Source organism: Equus quagga, chromosome 2 (assembly GCF_021613505.1).
Source record: "Equus quagga isolate Etosha38 chromosome 2, UCLA_HA_Equagga_1.0, whole genome shotgun sequence".
Lineage (NCBI taxonomy): Eukaryota > Metazoa > Chordata > Mammalia > Perissodactyla > Equidae > Equus > Equus quagga.
In genome coordinates this window covers 102,424,429-102,436,785 of record NC_060268.1, presented here as the reverse complement: position 1 = coordinate 102,436,785, position 12,357 = coordinate 102,424,429, and the positions used below count along the sequence as shown (strand labels likewise).

The following is a 12,357-nucleotide window of genomic DNA, read 5'->3' as shown; positions in this document are numbered from 1 at the left end:
CTTATGTGAACTAATCCAATATGGTGCAGAATTATAAGCAAGGTCATTCCACGTGGATGGTTTAGTGAAGCAGGAATATGGGAAAGCTGAGAGCTTGTGAGCACAGCAGAAACGCCATTCCTGAGGGAATGTCTCATGTCTGTGTCCCCAGGACTCACAGTGTCGCCTGGAGTGTGGCTGAGACGAAACAGGGCCCCTTTGATTCCTAGGGACCTGCTGTGGGCTGCCTGTGTGGCTAGATCATTTCTCTAGAAGCAAGAACGGAAGAGATGAAAGCAACAAAAAACCTCACAGAATTTTCTTAGAAAAACAGTTTTAATTTATATATTTAGCACAGTTCTCTTCATAAAATAGATTTATTTAAACCCCTCAGCCCAAGCCGCGTCATTCATTTATTTCAAAAGACGCACCATTTCAGGGCTTGTCCTCGAAGCGCCTGCAATTTTTTCCCCTGGTCTCAGGGAAGGCCTGGGAGGCGGGCTCACATTGTCGGGGTAAAAGTCTAGGAGTGAGAAATCCTGTTGCAGGGGGTAGCTGTTTTCATCCAGCAGGAAGAGGCTCTGCACCTTCACCACACAAGGGGCCCCGCTGCCCGCCAGCAAGGCATGGAGCAAGTCGGCGGCGACCATGCCATAGGTGACCTCTGCGGGGGGCGCTGAGGAAGACGAACACACACACACAGGCTCAGTGTCCCTGCCAGGCCAAGAGAACCGCACACGTGGAAGGGTTCGTTGTTCCCTTTGACGTGTCAAGTCCCAGCCCCGTTTTAAATCTCGCTTTCTATCCTTTCTCTTCTCAGGTTGCTGAGGGCCCTCTAGAATGAGGACACCACCTCTGCTGATCACGGGGTGGGGGCGGGGGGAGGCATTTCCTATTACGGCCCAGCTTCTGGCTTCTTCAGACAACAGCGGGAAGAACTGAGATTAATGCTGTCCTAAGTTAAGCTTGAAACAAAAAGGGCGTGCCTATCCAGAAAAGTCCTCTTACGTTGACCCAGTCTACAGCTCTTATCACAGTCACACACACACGTATTTATCGTTTCTATCACAGAACCCTGAATTAGTTACTTAATGAACATCAAATCTTGGCAATATAACAATACTAAAATTATAGATGGACATGTCGCTGTGTTTTGCATTTGCCCTTTGCATATATTCTTCTTCTTATTTTTCTTAGGACATCAAATCAAGTTATTTAGCAGCTTGCTCAATACTAGACTGACAAGGACTATCAACTAGGCTCTAACTAAACTAGTTCCCTGACCAATACTAGTTCCCTGACCAATACCCCCAGCCTCTCTTGGACTGGGTCTCCAGACTCCTGGAGGCTCAATGACATATTTTGGAGGTGTGAGAATTCTCTACAATACTCAAAATTTTTGTATTTTCACTTCGATAAGCTAAAAAAAAAATCAAGATTAGTGATAATCTGAATGAATGAATAAACTACAAAATCACAATTTTCTTGAACCTATAACAGCTGAGGTTCCGCAGCAGCCAAGGAGACTGAAATGTAAGGAGAGAGAGAACAGGGACACAGGTCTACCTGAGGCAGAGCTCAGGAAGAAGACAGGGCTACCAGACAAGCAAGAAGGAAGAATGTGCTTAAGCTTTTAATGAATTGCTAAAAGCCAAGAAGGGGCCAGTGCCACAGACAGTGGAGTCTGCAGCCTCGCAGGCTCTTGTCGTCTCCACCAGGTGCTCACAAGCCTGGACAGAAGGCAAGACATCAGAAAAAGATTCCAACTATGGCAAAGGCCTGGAGAAGGGGAGAAGCCACCACAAGGAAAAGCACTAAACACCACTCAGGACCACTCCCTTAAGAACAAAAGCCTCAAACTAGTGGAAGCAGGATGGCAAATGTTGGCCCAGGGTACAGGTGAGGATGCATGGAAGATGGAGGAAAGGTAAAAGAAAAATCCCCCTATCCCTGGGGAAGAGCCAAAAACCACCCTGGATCAAGACCAACAGTGGTGACTACTGCTGGGAGAGGGGGAGAACCACACAAGATCCACCAAAGACACTAGGCAGAGCAAGGCTGCCAGAGCAGGAGGGGCAGGTCAAGGAGAAAGCGCCACATCCAAGACCCCAAGGCACAGGCCTGTGTGAGGTAGGGCTGAGCCACAGTCAGAGAGGATCACTCCGCCCCTCCCACCAGGCTAGGATCCGCCAAATAACCACCAACAGAGCCTGTACAACTTGGGGAGGCATGAGGACACGGAAAGAAACTCTCTGAGGCCCAGGTGCAGAGTGAAGCGTTAAAGCTGATGGTGGAGCGGGAACAGTGGGGAAAACTCTCTGGCAAACCACTGTCCACCATCAGCAAAGATAATGCCAGAGGCGTTTGAAGCCAGGGGAGACCCCAAGGTAACCACAGCAACAACAAACTCAAATCCACTCCACGTCTTACAAGATCGACTCCACTCTGCCCACCCCCCAACCCCATGAAGATCAAGGAAAACAGGCAAGCCCATTTCCGGGGACGGCAACTGTTGACCTCAGTCTATGCTGTTCTATGGGCAATTTGCAGAACTCAAGCAGAAATTACTAGACACACAAACAAAGCAAGAAAAAAACTCATCCACTATTAAGAGACAGAGCAATCAGTAGAACCAAATTAGCTCATCTGCCTGGAGTCTGAGACTGATAAGGAACAGTATGGAGTTTGATCATCTCACAAATGGGTTACCTGCACTCTGCTGTCAGCCACTGACTATCCCCAGCTTCGTAGCTGAATATCCCACAAATCCACCCCACGGACAGGGGACTATCTTCACCTATATACTGTCACACATTCATCTACTTAACTCTTATAGAACTGCAGTCCTCGTGTTTTTGCTCTCCGATTGGAAACTTAGGGTAAGAAGAGATCCGGGACTTGCTCCCCTCTATTCATGTGCTGAGACAGGTGTCGAGCAGTTCTTACTTTCCCATTCACATAGTCTGGTGTTTCACTCGAGCTAAATTATCCTCCTGCTTTTATACTGACAGAAAAAAACCTTAATTTACGGTACAACGTTCTTTCTGTTCCAAATACTATCTACACTCCTGAAATGAATGGCTTCACCAAGAACACCCTCTCGATGGCGTGATGGTATCTTACCTATAGCTCTACTGAGCCAGTCAGGAGAAATGTCGAGAAGAATCTTCTCTATCAGCTGTGATCCTACATGGACGCACACCTTATATATTCCATCAGCTATGGTCATTAAAGCTGGCCTAGAAAAGAGTAAATGGCACATGACTTTCAAAAAGATTTTCAAATTACAGAAATGCTGAAATGCAATACCATTTCAGAAAACACTGGGTTTTTATGCAGGGTTAATTTTAATTCTTTAAAACAACTCTAAGATGTTCTGAAACATCCTAGAAATGAGAGAAAGGCTTTTTTTAAAGAGTTTAAAATGATAAATTGATAAATTTTATTTATTTCATATTTATGTCAAAGTTTCAGAAACTAATATAAGAAAATGTTATCTCATACTGTTGCGTAAATTACATTTCGAAATAAAAATAAAGATATATTTCACAATCACAATTTCAAGTTATTCTTTTCCACTGGAAGAATCCTACCAAAAACAAACTGTTTTACATGTCAGTAAATAGGAAACTAGATAAATAATTTTCAGTACATCTCACAATGGAATACTACGTGGCTGTTAAAAAGGATAAGGAAGATTTATAAGTGCTAATAGGGAAGGAGCACCACAAACTCTCAGGAACAAACAATATGAACGAAACAATATGAATACTATTATTTTACCTATGCACTTTTAAAGAAAGGGATATACATGTGCTGGTATGAGCAAAAATCACAGGAAGAATATACAAAAACTCGGAACAAGCAAGCAAGCGGCATTGATGGCATGGGGTGGATGGGAAGAAGACATTTACTTTTTGTTTTCTACCTTCCTCTATCGTTTGCATTTTTACCATGGTATTTATTACTGCTTTTAAAAATAAATTAATTTTTAAAAAATAAGTTGAGAACAGAATTTAGAAACAGACTCATTAATTGAGGGGAATTTAGTGTAACAGCTAAAATGTGACTCTGATCGTCCCTCTGAAAACCTACTTCCCCCTCTACCCACATGACGATTCAAGGTCCTTTCCTCTTTTTCACTCCACACTCTTTCCACAGACTCTCTCTCTTCCTCCTTTCTTTATTCCAACAAATACAAACTCAACATCTACTATGCACATGCACTCTGCTAAGCACTGGGCATACCCCAGTGAACAAGGCAGACCAGGTTCCTTCACTCAAGGAACGTAAGATATAGTGGGGGAGAAAGACAATAAGCTTTTCAACAATGGTGCCAAGATGATTCAATGGGGATAGAATAGTCTTCTCAACAAACCGTGCTGGCAACTGGATATCGACCTGCAAAAGAATGAAGTTGGATCCCTTCCTTACATCACACACAGAAATTAACTCAAAGTAGAGATCTCGTCAAGATGGCGCCGTGAGCACACGTTGAACTCGCCTCCTCCCACGAACAGAACTAGGTTACAACAATTTTGGGAAGAATCACCGTGGATTGAAAACTGAAAACTGGATAAAAAGAACCCCCACAACAAGGGACAGTCCTGACGAAGGCAGAAGAGGCAGTAACTCTGGCCAGAGAGGAAAAAAGCCACCTTTGGGAGCAGCGGAACTTCTCAGCTGGTCAGGAGGGAGCCACCCTAAGGTACGAGCCCTCCCTGAAGGAGTGAGGTCCGGAGAGGGGACAATACTGCTATAACCATCCTTCGGACTCAGCCCAACTGAGACGGGGGTCTTACTGTCTGGCTTTGCTGGCTATTAACTGCAGCGAGGACACCCCTAGAAAAGCTATCGGCCGAAATCGAAAAGATCCGGGTCTTAAAGGGCCCACACACAAACTCACTCATTGCAGCAACCTAAAATCACCAGAGAGAAGGCTGACTGTCCTTTGGTGAAACAAGACTCATCTGGTGGGCTCTAGGGGCATCTTGGTGAGAGGAGGGTCCTCTCCGGAGACTGAGACATTGGTGGGGGCCATTGTTCTGAGCTGGTCCAGGTGTGCTGATATGGACACCGGTGGGGGCCATTGAAGTGCATTCCTTGGGCTGTTAGCCCAGGGGTCTGCCACACCCACTAGAGCACAGATTTAATCCAGTTCAGCCAGGACAGGCAACCCGCCCTAGGGACTGGCCCCACCTAACAGCAAGCCCTCAGGCTACTTTTCAGCCTGCATTGACTGAGTGCCTTGATCCTCTACAGGCAGGCAAGGGTGTCTGCCTTTGTGGGGCAGGGCCTGTGTGAGGACCAGGTGAACTGTGGGGGGCATTGGGGGAGAAGTGGGGGCCTCTGCAGTGTGGCATTGGGGTATGCTCCAGGGGGTTGAGAAGTGTGCACGGACCAGGACTGTGCTGACAGTGTATGTGGTCCAGTGGGGGGTGAGGCTTATCAGCAGGCAGAAGATCTGGGCTTCACAAATAGCCATAAAAAGGATCAGCCCCACCTTCCAAACCCTGAAACAACTGAGTGCCCCCATGCCAAGGGCAAGCCCCACTCAGCTGCACTCTAAGAGAACTGATAACAGCCTTGTTGGCCTCAGGCCTATCACAACTGTAGCCCCTGAACCTAGCAACCAGCTACACTGGGTACGAACCCAATTAAGAGGACAATTGCAATAAGAGTGTGCTGATACACTTTGTAGCCAACAGTGCCGATGCCACCCCCCCCACCCCCCACCAAGACCGGATTTACAAACAGCTGGCCAGGGAAGGAAAGATCAGACTCCCTGGGTACCTGCAGTGGGAGCAACCCTGCCACAGCAGAACACAAGTAGCCCACAAAGGGGTCACTCCTGGTTCTTATGGTCTGGTGACGAGAGGGAAGCACACTGCTGGGCCTCCTAAGGCATCTCATACATAAGGCCACTTCTCCAAGATCAGGAGACATAGCTGACTCACCTAGTACAAAGAAAACAGCAAAGAGAAAGAGGCATAATGAGGAGGCAAAGAATACTTTCCAAGCAAGGGAACAGTACAAAACACCAGAAAAAGAACTAAGTGAAACAGAAACTAGCGACCTACTGGACAAAGAATTCAAACAAAATATAATGAGGATGCTTACAGATATGCGGAGAAGAATGGATGAACACAGTGAGCATATCAGCAAAGAACTGGAAGATATAAAACAAAACCAATCAGAAATGAAGAATACAATACTGGAAAGGAGAAATTCACTAGAGGGACTCAATAGCAGAGTAGAGGATGCAGAAGAACAGATCAGCGAGCTAGACGAAAGCCTAGAGGAAATCACCCAAGCAGAACAGAAGAGAGAAAAAAGAATTAGACAGAATGAGAACAGTGTAAGGGAACTCTGGGACAATATCAAGCATGCTAACATTCGGATTATAGGGGTCCCAGAAGGAGAAGAGAGAGACAAAGGGGCAGAAAATTTATTTGTCGAAATAATAGAGGAAAATTTTCCTCACCCGAGGAAGGAAACAGACATCCAAGTTCAGGAAGCACAGAGAGCTCCAAACAAGAGAAGACCAAAGAGGCCCACACCAAGACATATTATAATCAAAATGTCTAAAATTAAAGACAAAGAGAGAATCCAAAAAGCAGCAAGAGAAAGGCCACAAGTGACATATAACGGGAAGCCCATCAGGCTATAAGCAGACTTCTCAGCCGAGACCCTACAGGCAAGAAGAGAATGGCACGACATATTTAAAGCACTAAAAGGAAAAAACCTACAACCAAGAATACTCTATCCATCAAGGTTGTCATTCAGAATGGAAGGAGAGAGAATGTTAATAGAAGAATTAAATATTATTTCCTAGTAATGCAGTACCAATTATTTGCAAGCTAAGATTATATATATTGAGCTCCATTTTAAAAATGTGATAAAATGGAATATATTTCAAATATGAACAAAATGTCTTATGTCTTCAACATGCATTAATTTTTAATTGATTTACTAAAGCAGATAACGTAAATCACTCTGAAAAGACACTTTGCAACTACACAAAAGAACTATAAATATTAAAATAATAATGATATTTTAAAAAAATTAACTCAAAGAAGATCATGAACCTATATATAAGAGCCAAAATTATAAAATTCTTAGAAGAAAATACAGGAGTAAATCTCTATGATCTTGGCTCAGGAATGATAGCTTTCTTAGATACACCGAAAGCACAAGCAACAGAAAGAAAAACAGATCCTGGAAACCTCACACATTGTTGGTGAGAATGGAAAGTTGGGCAGCGGCTCTGGAAGACAGTTTGGCAGTTCCTCAAAAGGTGAAACGTGGTTTCCACATGACTCAGCAATCCTACCCCTGCGCACACACCCAAGAGGAACGAAAATGCATTTCCAGACAAAAACTCACACATAAATGTTCACAGCAGAGTTCTTTATAATAGCCAAAAATTGGAACAACCCAAATACCCACCAATTGATGGGTGGATAAATAAAACGTGGTCTATCCATACTGTGAAACAGGATCTGGCGATAAAAAGAACTGAAGGACTCATACATACAGTACGGATGAACGTTGAAAACATGTAAAGTGAAAGAAGCCAGTCACAAAGGACTGCACAGTGTATGGTTATATTTGTATAAAATGTCCAAAATGAGCAAATCTATAGAACCAGAAAGCAGATGAGTGGTTGCTGTGGGCTGGGGGGAGGGGAGAATGAGAAGTGACTGCTAGGGGGTACGGGGCATTTGAAGGAAAGGGTGATGAAAATGTGCTAAAATTGACTGTGGTGACAGTTACACAACCCTGTGAATACGCTAAAATGACTGAATTGTGTATTTTAGATGGACTAATTTGATGGTATGTGAATTATTTCTCAGTAAACATTTTTTTTTAGAAAAGATAATCTGCAAGTAAAAAACTACAAACTGCGCACATGGGGTACTGTCACAGAAAATAAAGCAGGGGGATTAAGAAGACCTCTCTGATGAAGTGCCACTTAAACCAAGACAGGAAGGAGCCAGCCTTGTGGAGTCAAGCAGAGGGAACAGTGTGCAAGAAAGCCCAAAGGAGAAGAAAATCAGAGTGTCTAGAGAACCGAAAGAAGGCCAGTATGGCTGGGACACAATGACCAAGGGAAAGGGTGGCAGCAGTCGAGACCACAGAGGCAACAAGTGTAATGGGAAACTACTGACAGGATTTTAAGTAAGGGAGTGACCAGTCCGTCAGATGTGTGGAGAATGGGCTGGAGGAGGCACAGGCAGAAAGAGACCAAGCAAGAGACCACTGCTGTGGTAGTGTGGCGAGACACAGCAGTGGTCTGGACTAGGCCCAGGTGGTTCTAGAGCAGGAGGTACTGACTTCCCATTTTAGTTTCACGATAACTGGGGTTTCAGCCAGGCAAGGCAAGCAGGGGTGCCACGTGCTCTGCAATGTGTGGGATATCCTATATAACAAGAAACTGTCCTGCCTAAAATGTCAATAGTGCCTCTGTAGAGGATCAAGGGGCTAAGATGCTAGCAGTGAAGATGGAAAAAAGTGGATGTATTTGTGATCAATAGTTCTGGGTGAAAAGTCATAGACTTGCCAGTAGATTGGACATGGGAGGTAAGGAAAAAGGAATGATTCAAGGATTATGTGCAGGTTTATAGCTTAATTGGGTAGACAGTGGGTCATTTGTTAAGTATAAAAATGGGGAGAACCGAGTTTGAATATGGACAGTAAAAACAAGTCCACTGGGATATTTTTAAGAGTGTGATGCCTATAAGTCATTCAATTAGGACTATCAGCAGAAAATTCAGCATTTGAATACTGGAGTTTGGAAAAGAAAGCCAGAGTGAAGACGTAAATGAAAGTCACCAGCATATAGATGATATTTAAAAACATGGACAGAGTTGTGATCATCGAGACAGAATACACAGAAAGAACAAATAAAAAGGAAGGACGAAGAAGAGGACTCTGGGTTCACTCCAACATTTAAAGGTGGATAGAAGAAGAGGGGAGCAGGAAGAGCCTGAGACGTAGGTTAGAAAGCCAAGTGAAGCGGTGTCTGGAAGGTAAGAGAGGAGGCTGCTACAAGTGGTCTAACACGTTGAATGTGGACATTAATAAAAGAAACCGTAACTAAATTGGAGACGGGAAGGCCTGTAGGGGGAGCTCTCACGCCCTATAACACATCTCCAATTACACCAGAAAGAGACAGATGCTTGCATCTTTACTCTGGGGCAGTAAAACTACTTTACCGCTCAAGGAAGATTTCTCTCCCCACCTGACAACAGCCCAGCCAATGAGAAACCCCACAGCTCAGCCCATGAGAAACCCCACAGTTCAGCCCATGAGAAACGCCACAGCTCAGCCAATGAGAAACACTGCAGCTCAGCCAATGAGAAGTCGTTGCCCCCCCCCCATTGTTACTTTCCCCCAGTGGACTTCTGTTTGAACAGCCTCTCCCTACTGCCCCTTTTTCTCTATAAAAGCAGTTCCCCTCCTTTCTTTTCCGGATTTGGCTATGGTTTGCCATAGTATGCAGATCCGGAATTGCAATTCTTCTGTCTATTCCTGAAAAAACTCATTTTGAGACAAAACAACAGGCAAATTTGCTTTTTTAAGTTGACAAACGTAACAGATTAAATTCAAGGAGGAAGAGAAGTGTCCGATGGATTAGGCAGCATCAAAATTGTTGATAAGCTCGACAAGAGCCATGCCAGTGGCATGGTGGGAGTAGATGGAGTAAGCTGAAGTGAATTTGGAGATGCAGAAGGAGAGAAAGAATATATTTATAACTCTAATGAAGTTTGGCTGGACACAAAACAGAGCAGAAAATGTGAGTGACAAGAGGGAGATGTAATGTTAGGGGATGATTTTGTTTATGTGTTTTTAATATGAGAGATACTGGAGTGTGTTTATAGTGTGATAGGAATGACCTATTAGGAGAGGTAATAACCAAAGACTGAGAAGGCAGAACAGGAAGCAGAGACCAATGAAGAGTGTGGTCACCACAGATAATTCTCAAGCCTGTAAACCCAGCTCAGATTCCTTTTATGAACTGCATTTCTGTATATCCAACTACTTGCCAGCTTTTTGCCCTCTCAGCACCTCAAACTCATGTGAATCAGCATTTCTCCCATTGTTACTTGTTTTAATAAATCTTATTATTCACCAAATCATCAATGATCTATCACGTATCCATGATCTCCCTTTACTTGCCACTCATCACTAAATCTTGCCAATTCTACTTCCCAACTACTCTTAAATCTGTCCATTCCCACCAGTTACACTCCAGTCAAGCCACCGTGTCACCTCTCCCCCAAACATAAGGCAATGGCCTCTTAACTCGACTCTGTACTTAGCCTCGCTCTAATCCATTCTCCACTATACAGCTAATCTTGCTTCTAATGAACAGAATTTGGCAGAAGTAATGCCACGTGACATCTGAGGTTAGGGCATAAAAAGAACAGCTTCCACCTCACGTTATCTTGGTTCACTTGCTCTGGGGAAAGGAGCCGTCATTTTGTGAGAACATTCAGGCAGCCTGTGGAGACACCCATGTGAGGAGGAACTCAAACGGCCAGCCATGTGAATGAGCCACCTTGGAAATGAATCCTCCAACCCCAGTCAAGCCTTCAGATGACTGTGCCCCTGTCTACACCTTGACTGCAACCTCATGAGAGACTCAAGGACCCCCTAGTGCTGCCTCTGGAGGAGCCTTGACTAATGGTTTGCTGTTGGTTTCTTTGCTTCTAGCACAGAAAAAAACAATGTATATCTTGTGTTCCTAAAATGTAATCCTGAATACATATCTTATAGAAACCTTGTTAAAGATGGTGTTCAAGTTCTATAATAGCTTTAAGAACAGTAACTATGCTACCTACACTTTCTTCTGGATAAAATAAGCCTTTGTGGGCTGGTATGAGACTCCAACCATAATACCTAATGTAGTTTCCATTGGAAAATCAGTTCCAAGTTACAAAGAATCAACATAAAATGTGATCGATCCATTCACAGCTGTCATGCCACACAAAAGTTCATTAAGTGTTTCGTAAATGGACTACTAAGTTTCTTGAGTACAAAAATATACTTATATCAATCAGTATAACCTCCATAGTACTAAATATCAGTTGAACACATGTGGATACCTAATAGCTATTTGATTGCGTCTGGGAAAAGTAAGCACTCAGAGCTTTCTCTTATTCAGTTTGCTGACTGACCTACGCAGATGATTTCTGAATCATACGTGGTAATTTGAAGGGCATCTGTTATTTAATCTCAACATTTTCTTTTCAAGGAAACCAAATAATCTAGACCCTAAACCTAAAAGCAATTTAAAGGCTTTTAAATAAATGAACAAAACAACTCTTGTTTTAGCATGTCTATTCAACATTCTAGTAACACAAAAAATTAGCACTACATCTTTAATGTGGTATAATTTAGGGCTATATCTTACATACCTCACACTAAGTTATACCGTAACAGGTGATACTGATCTGTGAAACCCTTCTCTTGAGCAGTCATTCTTCAGACTGAAGATTCAAAGTCCTTCCTCTCCATAAGGGATATTTCTTGGGCAACATTTTTGTCCAATAAATAATTATATTGATTAGGAACATTAGGAATGATATAAAATAAGAATATGCACACACACGCACACACACACACTCTCTCTCTCTCTCTCTCTAAGGGACCTTAACTGTTGATAAGAAATCAATTTTAATGAATTATGTTTGTTATGTACCATGCATCATAATTCAGTCTTCTTTCCCATACAGGCAACTTTCAAAGTAAGAACAAAAGTCGTTTACTTATTTATAACAAATATAAATATATGTAAAGGGAAATAAGGCTTATGGACTAAGTGTCTGTAAATTTTCTTAAAGTACGCCATGATAACATGTGAATATGTTTGCATTTAGCTTTTAGATACTGCAGTACATAGAAATAGAAAAGAGCATAAAACACTGAGTGCTATTTTGTAAAGGCTTGTAATTTATAAGGTAAAAAGAAAAAGATTATCCAAGACTTTGAACATTTATTATTGGAAAAACAATGTGTTTTTCCCTGAGCTGGTTGACAATTTTACCATAGAATATTTACTAGCCTTAATTTCTAATGTGAAGTTGGGAAAGCTGTGGTACAGAAAGGTTAAACATCTTACTAGCTTCCAAACTCAGGTTAGAGTTTGGTTAGATCAGATATAATAATTTTAACCTTTAAATTTCAATTACATTTTAAAGGAGGGAAATGATTTTCTTATGAGCCATTTAGATTTTGGCAAAAAATGTAAACTGAGTAAAAATTTTCTTTAATATAACTGCTTGAAGACAATAAAATCTCCCAATTACTGCTTTTAAAAATTCCTGTTATTATTACTGGGCAATTTTGGCTTTCAAAAATAGCTATTTATCA

At 42.7% G+C, this 12,357-nt stretch overlaps 1 protein-coding gene across 4 annotated transcripts in view; it reads right to left on the bottom strand.

The window, feature by feature from the left end:
- Positions 1-305: 305 nt before the first annotated feature.
- SHLD2 (shieldin complex subunit 2) overlaps positions 306-12,357 on the bottom strand; it is a 91,614-nt gene continuing 79,562 nt past the window's right edge. For all 4 annotated transcript variants that reach the window (XM_046655297.1, XM_046655298.1, XM_046655299.1 and 1 more), the window contains 2 exons: positions 3,103-3,218; positions 306-655 (listed from right to left, as the gene is read on the bottom strand). In XM_046655297.1, coding sequence (XP_046511253.1) covers positions 393-655; positions 3,103-3,218 — 379 coding nt within the window. In that variant the 3' untranslated portion in view covers positions 306-392. The remainder of the gene's footprint in view (positions 656-3,102; positions 3,219-12,357) is intronic.